The sequence below is a fragment of the Acipenser ruthenus genome, chromosome 2, assembly GCF_902713425.1.
Source record: "Acipenser ruthenus chromosome 2, fAciRut3.2 maternal haplotype, whole genome shotgun sequence".
Taxonomy (NCBI): Eukaryota; Metazoa; Chordata; class Actinopteri; order Acipenseriformes; family Acipenseridae; genus Acipenser; species Acipenser ruthenus.
This window is the reverse complement of record NC_081190.1, coordinates 76,373,635-76,395,482: the sequence shown is the minus strand read 5'-3', so window position 1 is coordinate 76,395,482 and position 21,848 is coordinate 76,373,635. Positions and strand designations below refer to the sequence as shown.

General features: G+C 37.7%; 1 protein-coding gene across 1 annotated transcript in view; it reads right to left on the bottom strand.

The window, feature by feature from the left end:
• mtap (methylthioadenosine phosphorylase) overlaps window positions 1-21,827 on the bottom strand; it is a 36,734-nt gene extending 14,907 nt beyond the window's left edge. Inside the window, exons 1-4 of the mRNA XM_034015027.3 lie at window positions 21,637-21,827; window positions 12,598-12,684; window positions 11,277-11,335; window positions 9,237-9,404 (exon numbers count right to left, since the gene is read on the bottom strand). Coding sequence (XP_033870918.1) covers window positions 9,237-9,404; window positions 11,277-11,335; window positions 12,598-12,684; window positions 21,637-21,660 — 338 coding nt within the window. The 5' untranslated portion in view covers window positions 21,661-21,827. The remainder of the gene's footprint in view (window positions 1-9,236; window positions 9,405-11,276; window positions 11,336-12,597; window positions 12,685-21,636) is intronic.
• Window positions 21,828-21,848: the final 21 nt, after the last annotated feature.

The following is a 21,848-nucleotide window of genomic DNA, read 5'->3' as shown; positions in this document are numbered from 1 at the left end:
TTCTGCCTGGGCAAAGTGGGTCAGTGCTTCATGCACCAGCTGAGCTTATGAGATTAACACAACTAGCAGAAACCTAATAAGGAACACATAAAACAAACATGCAGCACTTTCCCAACAGGGTTACAAAATATTTAAGTTCTAGCTTTAACCCGCTACAGAATATTAACGGTTGTTCATGGTCACTTTATTACTCTTACGATCAGTCAATAGTGGTCTGCCATGTATAGCAGCTGTAACTACCGGTATGTTGTCTTTCAAAGCAGTCTGTCCTTGGTTTGAGGATAGGGAATTGAATTAACAGGTAGTATTAAACAATACTGATGATTCTTCTTTCACTAAATGATTGATAGACTGATCGCTTCCTAATCCTGTGCTTCTAGTCCTAATAAAGTGGTGTCTGTTAACAGACACCTTTCTTATTTGCAAGTACAATTTGCAGCACATTGAATGACTGATCACATCAGACAGATAGAGTTCAAAGCCAAGATGAGGTGAGGTGGTGTGTATGGTGACGAGATGCAAATGTAAACGTTAGTCTATACCAATACACAGGCAGGGGAAGACTTGTCTCACTGACATTTTCAGTGCAGAAGGTAGGGAAGGTAACATTGAAGAAGCTAGTTTAAAATAATACTATAGGTCGTATCTTTGGAATTACAGTACATTAGGTCGTATCTTTGGAATTACAGGGCAGCAGTGTGGAGTAGTGGTTAGGGCTCTCGACTCTTGACCGGAGGGTTGTGGATTCAGTCCCAGGTGGGGGACACTGCTGCTGTACCCTTGAGCAAGGTACTTTACCTAGATTGCTCCAGTAAAAACCCAACTGTATAAATGGGTAATTGTATGTAAAAATTATGTGTAAAAAAAATAATGTAATTGTATATAAAAATAATGTGGTATCTTCTAACAATTGTAAGTCACCCTGGATAAGGGCATCTGCTAAGAAATAAATAATAATAAAAATGTCATATGCATATCTGCATTTAAAGGGAAAAGGGGTAATAAAACAGCACAGGTATTGCTTAGCAAATTTCACTTTTAATTTATCAGTAATCACCTGCAATATAGCCCACATGAAGGTCACAGTATTGTTGAGTTATTATGATTCCCACAGGGCTGTTAACAGACATCTATCTTATTTGCAAGTACAATTTACAGCACATTGAATGACTGATCACTCAAAAGTTCAAAGTTCAAAGTTCAAGGCCAAGATGAGGGTATAAATCTAATTTATACAAAAATGTGCTCATACTGTTTGTGAGCTGAACTACAAAAAAATGGAAATGTGCCTAAAAACAACTCAACCCTATTCTGTGGAGAGAGGCTGTCATGTAATTGCCTTTTTTTTTTTTTAAAGAAAATAAACAAAATGTGAAACTAGCTAGAATAGAGCATTTAAAAAATATAAGTAAATATGAGATTTATAAGGGAGCAGAATAAAAAAGGAATGCATCCCTGGCTTCCCTTACTCATGTTCATTTATCAATCCTTAACCTGTTCTGGACTGGGTTTTACAGGGCCCCAGTCCAATGACAATTAAGACACAATAAAGGAAAGTAAAATAATGGCTACGGGTTTGGTTTATTATAATTCAATACAACTGTTTTTAAGCAGATTTTAAATTGTGCCAATGTACGTTTGTGTATTTAGAAAAACAGGTAAAACAGGTCCATAGTAACACTGCAAAATCACCCTTTAAAAGAGCCACCAACTTTAAGAAACAGGTCCACTTAAGAATTTTTTAATATATATATTTTTTTTAATTACTATTTTTTTCTTGTAAATATGTAATAATTTGCTAGTTTAAACATTGACAACAATAATAGAAACTGTTCAAACAAGTGTTTATCAGATCATTAACTAAATATATAGTATCTGCTTACAGTTTGGTCTTTCTTTATAACAATTACAATTATTTTTATATTTGTATTCATCCACATGTCCTGGGTGACAGCTGGGGAGATCATTTTTTGTTTCTGTTTTACTACTGTCCTCAAAGCAGTTAGGTCAGTTGAGTGTCTACTGTATATAAACAAAGCTGTGATTGTGTTACTGTAAGGTTTTAAGGTAAAACAAAAACAATCTAGTGATGCGGAAGTCCATAGTCAAATACACCTGCACTGGCATTAAACCAGAACCCACAAACACTGACATTCAGCAGACACTTCCTGTCTATTCATATATCTGCATTCAGCCATATACTTAGTAACTCCACAAATTAAACATTTGAAAAACATGTATGAAACTAAATATACTCTGGTGAATCCAGTGCGTCTCAAACCAAAAGATTTGGTGGTCAGCATATTGTCCTGACAAAGACACTGGCCTAGAAACCTTGACCTTGTTATCTCTTGCTATTTGTGCAATAGAAGTCTAAATGAGAAGCAGTATGAGGAATCTGAATGCAATCACAAACTATGACAAGAATAATGCAATAGGATAAATACCAGTTACAACTACGATAATGATTGAAAGTTAGACCGAGACCAGGCAGCTGCTGCGGGTCACCCAGGAGGCTGTGTGGTCCGGTGGTTAAGGAAAAGGGCTTGTAACCAGGAAGTCCCCGGTTCAAATCCCAGCTCACTCACTGCATGACCCTCAGCAAGTCACTTAACCTCCTTGTGCTGTGTCTTTTGGGCAAGACGTTGTTGGAAGTGACTCTGCAGCTGATGCACACACACACCCTAGTCTCTGTTAGTCACCTTGGATAAAGGCGTCTGCTAAATAAGCAAATAGTAATAACAATGGTTGAGGGCTGAGGGCCTAAAATCCACCTGGTGGCTTTACGAGTTCCTACACATATTCCTGCATTTAAACCCGTGAAGTGCCCTGCAACACAATAGAACCAAATTCACGACTAGACTGTTTTAAATAAAACACAATTTTAATTGTAGTTAAGGTGAGCTAAAAAAAAAAAAAACACACAACAACAACTTTACAAAATATATTCACACAAACTGAAAATTGCATTTTCTAGAGCAGGGGTAAAACATCCCTAAAATCTTAACACGTAAAATTTAAATTTAACAAGCCCAACACAAAATTTTACACGCCCAAGTGGACTGTAAAACACTTTTCTGCTGCTGGTGATTCCACACCGATGGAGGACTTCTGGACTGCATGTCCTGCTGTGTGTCAACAGTATGTCTAGTGCCAACAGTCTTAAACAGACAATGTTCCACTGCTGCATCCTCTTAGTTGCCTTTTTTTTTTTCTTTAAATCAAATAAGCATACATCCAGTGCTTAATTTGTGCAGGGGCACAGCCCCAGAACCTCTGGGCGTGCACAGTTATTTATATTTCTGGTACCTTTTTATGAGATTTAAAATCTCATAAAATGCTTTTTTAAATTCTCAGTTGTATCAAGTCTGCATGTTCTTGCGTGAGCGCTTAAGAGACAGTCTGCTGCCATTTTTGTAGCCTACTTTAAATTACTTTACTGCTTGAGTGCCTGTAAGTAAGATGACACTGGCTGATAAGCTTACTTGATTTGAAAAACGTCATGAACGATACAAGCAACTTCTTACACTACTTGGTTTGATTAAATGAGTAGTACACAACAAAATATGAAAGCTGAACATTAAATTTCAACAAACGACAATTTATTTTAATGAAAAACATATATTATAGCCTACTTTAATAGGATCATTAGTCTGCTATATTATATTAAACCAAAACAATAAAAAAAGGTTCTCTCTCGCCTTTTTCAATTAATATAATTTAATTAATAGAGAATAAAAACATACTAAGATAACAACTACCTAGCCTAAGTTTAATTAATCGTTTTTATAATCTACCAGCGGCTTCTGTTGCATACACATTTCTGATAATAGTGCAGACCACGGGTCAAACCAATGTTCATGCTGGGGTGCGTATTTTTATTTATTTATTTTTAATCAATTTCGGCCTTCTGGAGTCCTCTGAATGTCTTTTAATTTGTTTGTTTTTTAAACCATTTAAATGCAAAACCATAACAAAACATGTATACAGTTTTTTTTTATTATTATTATTTATTATTTATCCTGCGGTTGCCTTTAATTCATTTTTCTGCACATACTACTACTTTGTATATGATGTAGAAAACATGAAATGTAAACATCTAACACTAGTACGTACAATACGCTTTCAATATTCATAACACGTACAATACGTGTTATGATTTTGAATGTGTGGTTCTTAAGGACGGTATTATTGTCATTGCTTGCGCCCCGGCACCTCTTTCTTTACAGATTAAGCACTGCATACATCCAGTATACTATCACGTAAACTAAGTGTTGGGCAGGGCGGAAACCGGCCAAAATAGTTTAACAATGGTGTACTCAATGGCACAAAATAACATTATTTTAAAATAAACTTTAAAAGAATGCTCAAAATTTGCTGAATCTCTGATGAAACACTTTTTGTTATTTCCCCCGTTTCGGTAATCCATTGCAAATACAATCCGTTATCACTCAGACAGCAGAATAGCTTAACCAATAACAGCTCAAAACACTCGGGCATCACATTTTCTGCTGTTCGCACAGGTGCGTAGGGATGCAATACTAGAACACATGCGATGCTGGCTGGAAGGGATGAAGGTAAAAAAAGAAAAAGTGATGTGGGAGCAAATACAGAAGTTTAAATCTGTAATAAAGTAAAATCGCTTGCTTTTGTTTTAGGGCATTGAAAAACTTTTACATGCCCCACCAAAATCTGTATATGCCCCAGGCACTGTAGAGGTACAGATTCAGTATCATGATCAAGCCACAGACTGTTATCATCACCATTAAGTGTGTTAAGTGTAATGACACCAAAGAAAATGGCCAGGAAACAGGAAATAAGACCGACATTTGAAGATAAGAGCTCAGTGCTATGATGTGAAGTTGAGGTTACTGATTTTTACAACAAACATTGCTTGTGCTTAGGGTTAATATGTCTGCTGTGCATGCTTATGTTTTAAATACAATTTAAACCCAAAACCTAAAGACCTGCTGTCATGGCCCTTGTTTTCTACTGTGGCAAAGCTTATTGTATTACCCCACTTCACCAAGCAAGCTGAACACGTATAAACTTCATATTTAAAATTCTTACATGCAGTCCATGGAAGTTTCATCAAATTCAAATGAGGTGTTCCCAAGATATATTTTTGTTTGAAAATAAACATCATTGATATTTCATAAGGCAGCAGTGTGGAGTAGTGGTTAGGGCTCTGGGCTCTGGACTCTTGACCGTAGGGTTGTGGGTTCAAACCCCCAGTGGGGGACACTGCTGTTGTACCCTTGAGCAAGGTACTTTACCTAGATTGCTCCAGTAAAAAAAAAACAACTGAATAAATGGGTAATTGTATGTAAAAATAATGTGATATCTGTATAATGTGAAATAATGTATAATGTGATATGTTGTAACAATTGTAAGTCGCCCTGGATAAGGGCGTCTGCTAAGAAATAAATAATAATAATAATAATAATAATAATAGCCAAAACCACAAAGCAACTGCTCTACCTGGCTACCAAACCAAAAAAAGGTCACATGGCTGAAATAGCTAAATGAAGTCCAGGGCAGAATCAGATTTTAAGCGTGTTCTATTAGCATGCAATGTAAGTGGGGAAAAAGATTATAATTGAAAGCTCTGTTTATTTTTGGTGGATGGGTTTTCTGCTTGGTCAAAATAAAATGTCTCACGCGTTTAATCCTTTCATTCTCTATAACCTGGAGACAGAAAAAGGTCAAGTACAGATACACCCTAGCTTCTGTTCATTTCAAAATCACTGTCTAGCAACATTCATTATGTGTACTAAGTTATAGACGGATGCATTAGTGTCCTGTGTATGCCAACTTTGATTATGAGAAAACAATGAAGGGTAGATCCTGCATAGTTTTGTTTATAATTAAAAAACCTGATGATCACCTTAAAAAAAAAAAACACCACAATCATGTGGGAACACAAACTATGGTTGAAGGAGTGCTATTTACACTTCCTTCTTAGCATGTCATTCTAATACACTGTCAGTAATGCACCTTGGTGAATCATACCAGACATATCTAGCTGATCCTGATCTTCCCCTTTATCCAGTCTATCTGCATCCTGATCTAACTCGTCAGTTACTTCCCTGAGTACTGCTGTTCTGATGGTCCAGCATCACATCCCTGCTGTTTCCCTTCTCAACTACACAGCTATCAGATTTTACACATGTGGGTCATGCTACAAATACACGACTAATGTATAATATATTGTTTGTGTTATAATTCCACTGCAGCCTTGTGGGTCATCTTGGAAATAAGAAGAATTTCTGGAGATGTAACACCCTTGTTATTATTATTATTATTTATTTCTTAGCAGACACCCTTATCCAGGGCGACTTACAATTGTTACAAGATATCACATTATTTTTACATACAATTACATTCTTTACACATTATTTTGACATACTATAAATTGTACTTGCAAAGAAGATAGGTGTCTGTTAAAGGCCCTGTGGGAATCATAATAACTCAACAATACTATGACCTTCATGTGGGCTATATTGCAGGTGATTCCTGATAAATTAAAAGTGAAACTTGCTAAGCAATACCTGTGCTGTTTTATTGCCCCTTGTCCCTTTAAATGCAGATATGCATGTGACATTTTTATTATTATTGTTATTATTATTTATTTCTTAGCAGACGCCCTTAGCCAGGGCGACTTACAATTGTTACAAGATATCACATTATTTTTACATACAATTACCCATTTATAAAGTTGGGTTTTTACTGGAGCAATCTCGGTAAAGTACCTGGGATTGAACCCACGACCCTCTGATCAAGAGTCCAGAGCCCTAACCACTACTCCACACTGCTGTCCATAAATCTAAATGTATTATCTGCACTAGAAAAACAAATTACTACAATTTGCAGAGGCTCTTCCTTGCTGCTATATTTTGCACACCTGTGTGCTTCATAACACTACAATGCCTTCTTTCAATTGCCTTGCAGTACTGCATCCCATATGTTCCTAACAAAGCCCTATTTACATTTCATTTGCATAGGATAGCATCAAAGCCCTATTTACATTTCATTTGCATAGGATAGGAATAGGGTATTAAAGCAATACAAAATTGCAATAGTAACTAGAAATGGGAGTTTTTGTGAACTAAAACAATTCATTCCCTTTAGCATACTCTATACATAAGGCGTATCAGATCAAATGGTTTGTAAACACGAGATTAAATGGAAAACTGAAAAAAAAAAAATCTGTTAGTGAAAAGGTTAATTACTGCTGTACATCACCTGTATTAGAACCTTATTGAGAGAATACAGCTTAAAAGATACTGGTCTTAATTAAATTAAACTAAAAGTCAGCGGATCATTGAATGCCACCTTTAATACAGTGGTGCAATAATATACTGTTTATATTCTGTTAATGCCGGTTGCAACCAAACACAGGGACAGTTAAGATGTACTGTGTACAGAGGCTCTAACCATCACAGTCAATTAGAAGAATAGGCTTCTTAAAACAGTACTTCTTTATGATTGTGATTGAGCTATCTTATTATTGCTTGTTTAAAATATGGAGGATGAGCCATCACGATTGCTTACTGGAACAGAAATTATTAAAATGCAGCCACATACATTACAGTTAGGCATGTGGACAAAAAGTGAAGCCCTGTATTAATTACATCATTTTCATTTTAGCCCATTTTCTAAATTAATAGCATAAAGGTGTAATGTTTCCATAGAATCTCCGAGAAAACATTTTATATAAGTATTAGTATTTACTTCTGTTTCTTTTTTTAATAATCTGGAACTTGCATGTCAAAGCATGTGGTCTGCATTATTAATATAGCCAAAGGTTAAAGCAACCAAAAGCGGCATTGCAATGGTTCATTTTTACTGGTCAACACCGGTACACAGAAATGTTCTTACTTAGGTTCCATTAATGTAATGGCACTTAAGTACAAAAATGTCTGTGTATCAAACGTGTACATTTTCTAAGCAGCTTTAACTTCAAAAGTCACATCACCTACTCATGCAGTGTTCAATGTCATGGTCAGCTACACATTTAGTATTCAAGGTTTACAACCGCATACATATGAAGTCACTACTTCAAATGGTTTCTGATATAAAAGGCTTTGACTCTGTGGCAGTTTTGCAAAAAAAAAAAAAAAAAAATGGGTACGCTTTTCTTGTACAACTCCAAACTTACCCTAGAAAATCACAGAATACAGTTGCATACCAAGCATGAAGACAATATCTCAAAGCGTTAGCTCTTTATCATTGGGATAAGCCACAGCTGTGTTTTATCTGAACATTTTATAGCAGTGGACATTCACTCTGTATTGCATTATCCACTTCTCTGTAGTTATCCTAGGATTACCCTTTAGAATAAGTGGTTAATGCTATCCTTAGTGCTGTACAATTCTCTAAAAGAAAGGAAAAAAAAAATACAGATGTGTCTTATACAAGCAGCGTATGTGTTGATCAAATGAAACCCCAAGTCAAGCCGACCTGTCTTCTTATTTAGTTTCTAATACATTTTATAATCCTGATGGAGTGAGTAACGAAAAGCAATGATCTACGAGTTGTGACAAACACTGGTTGTGTTTATTCCAGTGAACAGGATCAGTGACCAAATGTTCTTAATGATGTTTACAGTTATGTGTTAGTGATGTCACAAAGTCTCCTTCCATTAAAAGTTCTGCAATTCCAGTTCAATCTCTCTGTTGATAACAAAATGACATAAATCAATAGTGTATTAAATGCACAGCTTTTCATTCCTGGTTAAATATCTGTTTCCAAACAGATTTTCATTTTTGTTGAAATGGTTGCAGAACCGTTTACTGTTTATTTGTAATTCCTGTTCTGTGAATAAAATGTGTTTCCTAGTGTAATGTATGGCCCCAACACAGAGGGTCAGTGGAAACAATTGGGTTTCCCCCCAAAACAAACAGTGAAAAGACAGACAAGTGCCTCCAGTGGCTCATCCACTAAAGGCACTACCACACTGAGTTTAGCGAGTATGGAACATGCTTGTTAGAATTCTGGTTGTGCTAATGTGCTGATCTTGGCTGCATTGGCCTTGGCGCTCCTTATCACAATTAAGCAACCTTCACTGGTCATGCACCCACCCAAGCTGGGCTGTTGCTCCAAGGGTTCAGTAGCTTGATAACATACGTCGGTTCAGCAAGTCAAGAGACAATTGTCGACAGCCTGTTGGCCTTCTGTCCTTCTGATTGGCAAGTGAGTTACAGCATTATAAAACAGAGGGCAACTGCAAATACCTGTCAATGAACTGGTCAATAATGACAAAGTCTCCAGGCTGAATGTCCTCCCTTAGTGAGCCACATGCTGTCGTCACAACCAAGTGTGTGCAGCCTTCTTCTTTGAGTGCCCAAATATTGGCTCGATGGTTGACATTTGTTGGCATAATTGTGTGTTGCCTACCATGTCTGAGAAGAAAAGCATATAATAAAAAAAAAAATTCATATCCCCATTATAATACATTAGTAGCAACTGCTAGACAATTTCCCAGCATGCCGATTGCACTCACACTCAATGATAAAACATTATAAATGTTTAAACAACAACACATTCTATATAAAAAGATTATACATGATGTACAGTGACTACTTATATTAATGTTGGGAGTATATTTTAGTTAAGAGGTAGCCACTGAACTCTTAGAAATATATAATAAATGTATTAAAGCTTAGTAAAAAAAACAAACAAAAAAAAAGGATGAAAAGCTATTCACATATTAGAGGTAGCCACCAAACATTTATAAACATACATTTTAGACACTGAAAGAGACTCACGTCAAAGCACATGTCATTGAATTTCTAACAAACAGTAACTACATGTGTTATATATTTTCAAATTATGATTCACACATCACTGTTTTATATCCATCTATATTATCCTACAGCTGCATGAACAACTAATTTCAATGAAAAAAATGTAGTTCTGTTATAAAAGTAAAAATAAAACTAGACTTTAACAGTGCAGCTTCTCAATCATGGTCCACAGCTGCCATCCAAAATTACTCCCCAAATAATTAATTAATTAATTTTAAAACACACAGATTTTTAAAGGCAATTTACGTTAATGCCTTCAATCTATGCAGTTTGATGTAGACCATGTCAGAACTGAAGTGTAAAGGGGGTTCCCGAGTGGCGCATCCAGTAAAAGCACTCGCTAGAGTGCAGGATGCGCTCTATAGCCTGGATGTCGCGAGTTCGAATCCAGGCTATTCCACAGCCGACCGTGGACGAGAGCTCCCAGGGGGCGGCGCTCAGTGGGCCGAGCGTCGCCCGGGGGAAGGGAGGGTTAGGTCGGCCAGGGTGTCCTCTGCTCACCGCGCACCAGCGACCCCTGTAGTCTGGCTGGGCGCCTGCGGGCTTGCCTGTAAGCTGCCCAGAGCTGCGTTGTCCTCCGACGCTGTAGCTCTGAGGCGGCTGCACGGTGAGTCTGCAGAATGTAAAGAAGCGGGCGGCTGACGGCACACGGTTCGGAGGACAGTGTGTGTTCATCTTCACCCCTCCCGAGTCAGCGTAGGGGTGGTAGCGGTGAGCTGAGCCTAAAAATAATTGGGCATTTCAAATTGGGGAGAAAATAATAAAAAATAATTGGCAACGACTAAATTTATATAAAAAAAAAAAAAAAAAAAAAAAAAAAAAAGAACTGAAGTGTAGTAGAGTGGCCGGTGTCTATGGCGGTCAGGAGGCAGAAAGGAGACTCAGGACTGATGAACTGCAAGTTTATTTTTCTTAAATCAAATTATAAACAAAAAGGTTACACAAAAACAAGTTTTGAACACAAAATGAAACAGAAAATCCCTCACCCAAGTCTTGCACTATCAGTGGATTTTAAAAATAAATACAGGAACAGTTTGTTTCTCTTCCTATAGCAGCAAACCTCTCTTGTTCCCTGCTCCCTGGTTGACTCTCTAATGGATCTGGGCTCTCCTTTTATAGGATGTGGCTGCTCCCAATTAGCACCAATTATTCAATTAAGGAGCAGTCGCATTCTCACATGTTTTTGGCAGACAGGAATTCACCTCATCCCTGCCAACCACCACCAAAACAGAAAACAAAACACACTATTTACAGGCAGAGCTCTTGCTCTACCACGTGAAAAATATAAAATCTGTTGTCTTTTTTTCTTTTCTACCATGTGAAGAGGATGCCATAATGACCATATAAACAGATATTACTGTTCAGAATGCACTAGAGGGCACTGTTCCAAGTATTTAAGAAGATATAAAAGCTGCCAGAATTATTTTAAAATAATTATTATTATTTTAATTAATAACAACAACTTACCTTGCCAGGAGCACACAGTCAACATTTTTAATCTTTCCCACTATCAGAGCATCTGAAGGCTGCAGTAAAAGCAAAAATACAACACCAAATCATTGTTGGTAAAATATTTATTTGGTGCATTACATCTAAAAGTAAAACCATACTACCACATTTGACAATTTGTGTAACTCTATATACTATCCACATTTATTTTATAATGCATGTGAACTGCTTTTGCAATGATATCTTCAAGTCCAAGTCCAATATATTTCAATGTCTGTTTCTGCCTGGCCAATCATACATTGCCAGGTGATTTCCCAAACAAACAGAGGGTGCAGACCCCTAAGACCCAAAAGCTAATCACATTGCAAAACAGCTAAAACACTAATTTGTTCTCATTTTCTTGCATTGGTATTAAAACTAAAAACATTTAAGGGCTGCTAAGTCTAGTGTTACTATCTACACTTTAGATAGACGTTTTCTGTCACACCTTTCTTACAAATTGCTGCACCTTAATTGAGCATCATGCTGTATTACTGGAATGACAGCATATTGTGTTATTTTAACAGACCTTTGTATTCTTAATAAAGGAAACAGGAAAGTCAGGATTTACAATTAAATATTTTAAAAGACAGCTCCCTGCTGTGACGACACAACTCAAAAAGTAAGCTATAGTACTAAGGTTTTTCAATTTGTACTACCCCTTTCAGTACCTTATATAGTACCCGTTTTTAATAATTTAGTTCAACTTTTCATTTAAAATTCCCTTTTTCAACTTTGAAATATATCTGATAATAATGCAATTCAACAGAGCAAACTGTGCGCCATATTACTCTGCAGATATCAGAGTCCTATTCTTACATATGTCCCTTTCTTATGAAATGTTAACCTCTGTGCCAGGCAGGATGGCACAGCACTCTGTTAAAGAGTAAAAATGTAGCTTCAAATAACATTTTGTAAACCCCTTTACATTTTTACGAGCTTAGCAATTGTATTGCTTCTTATTGCAATTACTCGTACAGTATATTGGGTTTTTTTTTTTTTGTTTTTTTTTGAGAAGTCTGTGTTCAGGTACTTTGACTACGAGTACAGAAGCTGCTCTTCAGTTCTGCTTTCTGTAGGTTACAGCAGATCAGTGCAGGTGTCTTTTTATTAGGACAGTAAGCACCAGCACCATTTAGTAAACATCTGGACAGTTTAAAGTTCAACAGTACAAGGTAAGCTGAGCCCTGAAGCTAAGATCAGGTTTGCTGGTGGAGATGTGCTCAAATATTGCATCTTATTACAAAGAAGCCCAGCCATCAGTGGATATTACTATTATGACATTGATTACGTGACAGACCTTTCCATAGGGGGTTTCAACATATCTCTCGCTTCTTCCTTCCAAGATATCAGGATCATTCAGACCCGAACCACCAATGATTCCAATCTGTAGGAATAAAATGACAACACATCTTGAGTTAGACAGACACTGCTGCAGAATCAGCTGTTTCACTTTAAAACATCAGCCACAGACCATAAGACTTAAGACCTTTTTTTTTTTATTAAAATGTAAAACTGTATTGTAGAGTTGAAAGTATTTTTGTTGAAATGTCTGTGAGCTGGTCACCAAGACCTACTGTACAGTATATCTCATTCTCTCATTATATATATATATTATATATATATTATATATATATATATATATATATATATATATATATATATAGAGAGAGAGAGAGAGAGAGAGAGAGAGAGAGAGAGAGAGAGAGAGAGAGAGAGAGAGAGAGAGAGAGAGAGAGAGAGAGAGAGAGAGAGAGAGAGAGAGAGAGAGAGAGAGAGAGAGAGAGAGAGAGAGGAGAGAGAGAGGAGAGAGAGAGAGAGAGATCTATATATACAGTATATATATATATATATATATACATATATATATATACATATATATACATATATATATATTAGTAATCCTGGTTTGTTGTGGAACTCAATACTATACTAGGTGTCGCATCGATTACAGAAGTGTTGAAAAAAAACACTACACGTACAACATACTGTATAGGAATAATTAAAACAGATCCATTACAATGTCTACTTATATGCTATATTGTGTGGCAGTACCTTGCATATATCCATTAGGCCTACTTTATATTCAAAAACATTTCAGTACTCTATAGCTTACAAGTATTCTAATCTTATTATTTTACGTCTCTTTGAAAAAGCCATTCTTTCTAAGCCATGCTTATAATTTTCCCCCAGGCTCTACTAAGAAAGCAAATAGGGTGACCAATAGATTAAGAAATAATCACAGATTTTCCCAGTTTGGTTTTCCTTTCTTTGGAAACTGCCCGATAGACAAAATTGCAAATTCATGACTATAAATGAGAAGAATTGTTGTATCTGATCTCTTTATCGCTTCTTATGAAGGTTATGCAGGTATAAAATACCACAGAACATTCGAAAGATATGTTTAAAAACAGATGCTAAAAATAACTACCATACTTTTAAAAGGAAAGATTGTCTCTATTATTTGTTTAGCAGAAGACTTGCAGAAATTAAACAAAATCAAAAGTATACAAGTTACAGGCAATACAAACACATATATACAAAATATACAAAAAATAATATACAAAATATACAAAAAATATATATAAAATAGGAATTTACAAATAAAGATTGAAGAAGTGGGTTTTGAGAAGGCGGCAGAAAGCAGTAAACAACTGAACAGGATGAGGATAACCGGTAGCTGGTTCCACCGCAGAGGGACAAGGGAAGAGAAGGAGCGAGCATGGGAGGAAGGAGAGTGAAGAGAAGGCATAACAAGTTGGCCAGTAGAGGATGAGCGGAGAGGGCGAGAGGGAATATAAGGAAACATGAGGGATTGGAGATAGGAAGGGCAGTATGATGAATAGAGCGATGGGCAAGAGCAAGGGTCTAAAATTGGATGCAAGCAGAGATAGGTAGCCAGTGGCGAGTGCGAAGCAGAGGGGTAGCGTGAGAGTAGGGGGGTTGGGAGAATAGCAGATGAGCAGCAGAATGCTGAATAAAGTTGAAGGTGAATAGCTGAAGCAGGGACAGCAGCGAGGAGAGAGTACAATAATGCAATCAAGAAACAAGAGCTTGAGTTGAGTGTAATAAGTAGATAGAAAGGGCAGATTCTATAGATGTTACTAAGAAAGAAACGGACAAGTACATGTTAGTGAAGAGATGTGTTGAGAATAGGAGAGAGAAGGGTCCAACACCTAGGTTTCTTGCAGAAGGAGAAAGATTGATAACATCAAGGGAGACTGAGATAGAGAGGTCAATGGAGACAGAAGTAGAAGGAAAGTAAAGGAGGTCAGATTTAGAAAGGTTGAGTTTTAGGTGATGTGAATGTGTCAAGATGAGATTGCTGAGACAATCTTAAATGCGGAAGGAGATATGGGATTCAAAGGAAGGAAAAAGAGACAGATTTGAGTATTGTCAGCATAGGTGATATGAGAAGCCAAAAGAGGAAATAAGAGTACCTGGTGAGCGGGTATAGCGTGAGAATAGAAGGATAGAAGGTATACAAGGACAGATCCTTGAGGTACACCTGTAGAAAGAGGATTAGGAGAAAAGAGAGAGCCACACTAAGAAACCTGAAAAGAACGGTTAGAAAGATTGAGGAAAACCAAGCAAAAGCAGTGCCCGAGAATCCTAGATCAGAAAGGAATGGAGAAAAGTATGATTGACACTATCAAAAGGCACAGGAGAGGTCAAGGGGTTAGAATGGAGGAGAGGGAAGCAGCATCAACAGAAAGGAGAGAGTTAGTTACCTAGAGGAGGGCGGTTTCTGTGGAATGCGCAGGATAGAACCCGGATTGAAGCTGATCAAGCAGAGAACGTTTGGTGAGGAAGGAAGCCAGCTGACGGTGCACAGCTCTCTCAAGGGCTTTAGAGAGGGAGGAGAGAGAGAGACAGGGCAATAGTCTCTCTCATCAGGTGTCTAAAGAAGGAGGATTGGGGTTTAAGGAGAAAAAGGTGGAGAACAGTCTGTGGGGTGTGGGGGTTATTAGTAGAAGACAGCATGAGAGGTTCATAATATGAATGTTTGGCAGAGGTGAGGGTTGACAAAAAGGAGGAGAGGAGGGAACAGTAATGAGCTAGATCAGAGGGGAATTTGGATCTCTTCCATCTCCGCTCAGCAAACATGTAAAACAGTACGGGGTGAGAGGAGTGTAGAGGACCAGCCAGGGCTGGGGAGGAGCAAAGTGTATAGGACGGGAGACGACAGGACCAAAGAAATCAAGAGTTGTGCTGAGAGAGGAAGAAAGAATCCTGGTAGCCGAGTCAGCTGAAAGCAAGGATGATTCAAAAGGAGGAAGAAGGGAGAGAGCAGAGGAAGTAAAGGTTGTTGAGGAAAGGGAGTTGAGATTGTGGCAAAAAGAAAGAGAAGGGGTAGAAATAGAGGGTAGGGAGGATAGAAAAGTGAAAAGGAGGTGAAAAAACAGATCAGAGAAGAGGGGGTAATAGTAGGGGATGGGAGAAAGCAGTCTAGAGAAAATCAGGATGAAGAAGCAGAGGGGAGCAGAGGTTGCGAGATCAGATTGGAAGGGTTAGAGCAGTGCTGGTGAGAGTTTGCATTTAAGAAGAGCGAAGAACAGGAATATCGGAAAAAGTCATAAATACAATCCATAAACAAAAGTAAAAAACAATCTGAATATAATATTTAAAATATAAAAGTCATATAATATGTAATAAATTAATAAAGATCCTAAATTAGTTTTTAAAATGTTTCTGATAAGAAGGAAAATAAATAAATAAAAACAAGGATACAGAGAGAAATGGCAGATGAAAAGACATAGCAGACATATAAAAGCAAATGAAGAATTATAAGCATTTAAAATACACAACTAACTAACTAATAAAATAACACAACTCAGAAGCACTCCAGGACAGCCAGTGTCCTTTCCCGATGGCCTTAAACATTTGCCGCACATGCTGCTGCTCACACCGGCAGGATAGATGAATCAGTAGCAACCCTTAATTGGAGGCAGCAGAAACAGAGGTGTGATGGACGTAGGTGAGAACAACAAAGTCCAGTGATGCGCTAAGACGTGCAGAGAACACTTGCAATGATGTTATTGTTTGTTTGAGAATTGAAAAGAAAACTAAATAAAATACAAAATTTTTAATACATAAAAAATAATACAAAATTACTTAATACATCACCTGACAAACCAATGTATTAAGTAACTCACATTCACACGTGATTTTATCTTGCATATGGGCTGTTGTACACATACCTCTGTAGATGAATTAATGAATCCCAAAGCCTAATCTTCACAAACTGAAACAACCAGAAGACAGAGCTCAAGCTAAAGTATGCGTCTGTGACCTAGTATGTTGATACAGTAGGTTTCTTTCTGAATATATTACTAAAAGAAGCTGACAAACAGTACAGTATATCATGGTTCCACACTGGGGTGGAGGCAATCCCAGAGCACTGGTACAAAAGAATACCATCTGCCTATACTATAATGTACGAGAATAATATTTTTCCTGCCTTTTTGTAATAATTACAAGCTTTAGCTTCTTGCTCTGAAGGGTTATATATGGATTTTATTTGGTTCAATTTAATAAAATGCAGAGTTAGTTGGAACACAGACCTGAACTATAAGCGTAAAGGTTAGAGAAATTCAGTGGGAATTATCATGCAAATGCCTATGGAACATGCACATGTACAGTAAAAAAAAGGAAAACACATTGCAATCTATCAGCAGCAAGTTTGCCGCCACCTTGTGGTTTCCTGTAGAATGCTTCCCCCCCCCCCCCCCCCCCCCCCCCCCCCCCCCCCCCCCCCACCCCCCCCCCACCCCCCCCCCCCCCCCCCCCCCCCCCCCCCCCCCCCCCCCAGTTTCCTTTCATACCCAGAACCATTACATAGCCTGATAACCTCATTTTATGTTGTGTAAGATTCCACAGATTAATGCACCTGGGCAAGTTTTGTTGCTCCTTAAGAAACTCAGAATCACCAAATATGAGATCCTAGCACCTGTTAGTTTGTAATCGGAGCATTCTGTTGATCAGAAATGCGAGTACCACAGTTACGATGCAAGTCATGATTGTTGCAAAAGGGTTTCTGTGAGCATGTCTTGGCAGATCGTTGCTGCTCTGCAAAATACCACATTTTCAGTTTCTAACAGAGCACTAACATTTTTCTTCAGCTAAGGGATTCCAAGTTTTTGCTTCTTTGAAGGTAACTATGGCAGGGTGTTGTATACTGTCTCATGTGACTTTGGCACAGGGGTGGCAGTGCCAAGCCTGTGGTGTAGGAAGCACCTGTGTGTGTACGAGGCAGGGTGATGGTTCCTGGACATATTGTAGCCACGTTGGCAGGACTGCACTATATAATATATATATATATATATATATATATATATATATATATATATATATATAGTCTTCTCATTTTGTCTTGTTCGTCGGGAATTGTTTTTTTCTGTTTAGGAGAAACTGATTGTCTGTTTCCAGTTTAAGTTTGCAAAAAAATATTATGTATAATTAATGGTAAATGTACCTCTGTTTAATAGTAAATTGCACCTGTACCAAAATCTCACAGCGTACCACTTTCTAACATTACATGGGTCAAGTTTCGGTATGTGTACCACATTGTGACGATGTACCACTTTATAACACTACACCGGTACAGTTAACCTGTTGAGTAAGAATTATAGGGGGGGGGGGGGGGGTGCTGTGTAATGAATTCTTAAAAAACTGGCTTGACTAAATGGCGCGACTGGGCTGAACAAGATTACATGGTGGTGAATCACCTCTGACAATCAAAGCGCATCTGGGTCAACAGCTTAAATAAAAAATGATCACCGGCATACTGGCAGATAAGGACTTCAGGCCCACAGTCGTCAAAATGCATGTACAATATAAGAATCAACCGCATATAGTGATCAAAACCACTGGGACCAAATCATTCCTGTACTAACCATGCTAAAATACTCTGCTTGTAAGAATCAAGCAATCGCTTAAAACAATCAATTTGGGGCAAACTGACTACATGTAATACGGTACTTGATCAAGTGCAATGACGTGTACAGCCAATAAACGCTGTTTTTTAATTTGAATTTGATCACATCTCACGTGATTAGGCACGTATGCAGTGTGGATAATGCAATGATGCAGGCAACACTGCGTTGTTTGTAATGAAACCTGACTGCCACTGCATCGTGCAGGTATGTTTTTTTTTGTGTGTTCTCTGTTAGTGAAGATTTGTTTCAATAAAGTGAATACACATTCACTGAATACATGCTGGAGTACAGCAGTGTTATTGTGGTGATATGCATGTAGAGGGAGTGGGTTTGCCGCGTGGTGAGGTGGGGGGGGGGGGATTGCAGAGCTTTGCATCTCCGCTTAATGAAAAACCTGAGATTTGCATCTCAACAGAAAACAAGTAAGCCACAGATGCTTAAATGCAGTGGTAGTCCTGACAGTAAAATACTGCACTGTAATGTCATTTTAATTCAAAAGCCATTACACGCAACACCGCACGGCAGTTAAACTAGGCTTCTCAAGTATACTGTAGTAAAATAGGATTCTGCAGCCTTGAGTAAACAATCATGATCATATAACAAGCTGCTTACCCACAAGGACTTGTTTTGTATTGTCATCAATGACTGAGCACCATTGACATCTGTATACTGTATTTAAACTGTTGATGGCTTTTTTTTGCTAATTGTAATGCAAGAGTGGCCGAGGAGAGTGTAAATGATCAGGCTGGAGTCTTGATTTACAGTTTTAAACCACTGTCTTACGCTGCCGTGGCGAAACAACCGCTAATAAAACAAAATAAACCTAGCTCTCAGCTGGAGCTGACTAACAGTACTTCGTGTGAAACACTAGATCTCTTACTCGAGTTTTGGTTTATTTTTGTTACTTCTGTTTCCTTACGCCTCTATACCCCCCCATCACAAAGCTATCGGCTAAGCCATTTCTATCAAGGTGTCATTAACTTTAACAAGCACTTAACCAACTGACTATTATCCATAATTCATTAAGGAAAGCAGCTGTGAATTTTTTGTGGGCGTGCACACATGCAGGAACTCATGACATCTAGTGAACCCCTTACACTGCATCCAGGGAACAAGCTTGTATCATTCTCATGCTAAGTTTGATTCTGCACCACAGTAATCATATCGGTCCGCTTTTAAGAATCACCCGCTTATAAAAGAATCAAAACTGCCGGCACGGATGTGATTCTTATAAGTGGACTGCACTATAATTATATACTATATTATATATATATAATACTATATATATATATTAGAGGTCGCCATGTATATCTGTTGGGTTTTTAAATTACCTTTTTACTAGCCGGGTATCGATTTATTAATTTGCCAATTTAAAGAAAATGTAAAAATATGAAAATACAGTTGTAAGTGTGGGTCCCTAGCTGGCATAATAAAGACAACGTTAAAACAAGCTTTTGCATGATTAAGCCTTTGCCAGGATATGTCCCACTAACTCTTCTGCGTCTGCGTCAAACCCAGCTGGCTCAGTTTATGGTACCTAATGCGACAGTCCATAACGTAATAGTGGTGCTGTACTACTGCAACAACAGCAGAATATGGCCAATATATGTTGCAAAGAATCCCACAGCATGATGTGCATTTAGCATTAATAACTATTTAAATGGAGGTGTTTATTATTATTATTTCGATTTTTTCAGTTTTTTTTTGTTTAATCATTACGGTATTTTTCACGCCAGGTACCCAGTTCTGGCTTTTCTACCCATGTTGATGACCTCTAATTTATATACATATATATATATATATATATATTATATATATATATATATATATATATGCATGCCGGTGGTATCTTGTTAATCCATAGATATCCAGTTTTAATGACAAATACAAAATATCATATGATAATTTCAGAAATTGCTATAGAGGCAATTTGTTTCCTACATATTTGTAAGCCAAAGTAAATGCGATAAAAAAAAAGTAAAATCAAGATCACGATCTGCTTCCACAAGCATACAGTTACACCTAAACAGGACATCGGTCCTGGCTACAAGTTGGTGATTGTGTTTCTGTGTCAGGCAGCCACCTGTTTATGTTGACGGCAAAGATACAGACAATGCTTGGAGTAAAATACAATTAGCTGATAAATGGACTACTGCACATGTGCCACTACTGTGCTCTGTTGTTTGAAAAGCCAAAAAAGGTAAATTGTTCTGTATTTTTGCTCATGGTAATTTTTTTTTTTGTTTAACATTTTTAGTTTTATTTATTGTTGGTAAATGTTACAATGACCAATGTGCGCCAGCCACTTTGCAGTGTTTATTGTTAAAAGGAATTGAAAAATGACCGGTAGGCAACAAGGCATCCTGCGAGAAGGACCTGCAAATGGTAATGATATTTATTTTGAAACCAGGTGGTGCTTCCTGCAGTACAGAGCACTGGATGTTCTCTCATTAAAAAATGTCATTAAACTGACATTTTGTGGAAAGTGCTTTATTTGCACACAAGACTTTATAGAAAGAGTCGAAGCAGCAACACAACCAAAGCAGGTAAAATAACATTTGTGTGTTGCTTTTATATGGGAGTGTCTTGGCAGTGGCAATGAAAGAGAGTAAGAAACAGTTGTTCACATACTGTACCTAGGCCGCAGTGTCAGGAGCAGATCTTAACTCATCATCACCTGTAAGTAAGGTATCTTTGGAACTGGAAAACCTGTCACCTTTGCTTTTTATAAAACATGTAGGCCCTCCTTGTTCATTTTTTACAATTGGCACCCTACCACATCCACATTGTGTCGCACGTGCTTCTCCGTGGTTTAACCAAAATAAAGGCAAAAAACCTCAGGAATGCTCTGAAACAGGTGGAGTTCAAAAGGTATTCAGCATTAAACTATCATTTGCACCTGCAGAGGTACACTTATATCATTGACACACTGCCAAACCACAATTTAAACGCACCTGACTCCATGCAAACATGTACAGGCCTACCGTCTGGCATTCCTTGGCATGAGGTAGTACAGATTGTACAGCTCTGTAGTTTTAGAGTAACACATTCTTGGTATTTAATTGGAGATTTAGCAACGCTAAATGCACAGTTATTTTACCCTTCTCAAAAGCACGAATCATCTATACTGTTAGTGAACTAACTTAAAGTAATAAACTAATTGGCCAATGAAATCAGCACAAATTCTTGTAATAGCAAACCACATTACGTCTTGTGCGGGCCATTAAAACAAAAGCTTGGAATAGAAAACCTAGTACAAACTGCAAAAATACCCCAGAAGAGCGCGGTATTTCTTTGGATTTCAAAAATGATTTTATCACACAATTATTGAAGAAGGTGTTCACATCATATGATTTTATTATTTATTCAAACGCTGATTAAAGCACGTGTAAAAAGCATACCTTAACTTGCGTGATTGCGGCCATTTCTTCAGAGGAAAAAACGAATCGGCTCTTGCACTTCCTTCCTGTCTGGTAATCCGGGTGTAGTACTGCAGGGGGGAAGAAGGGGGTTCACGGTCACAGCTGCAGTTTATAATCAGGGGGATTGCGCTTGTTTATTTGAGAGTTTGGAATTTTTCATAAACGTCCATACTCTAACATGGGTTGCGCTT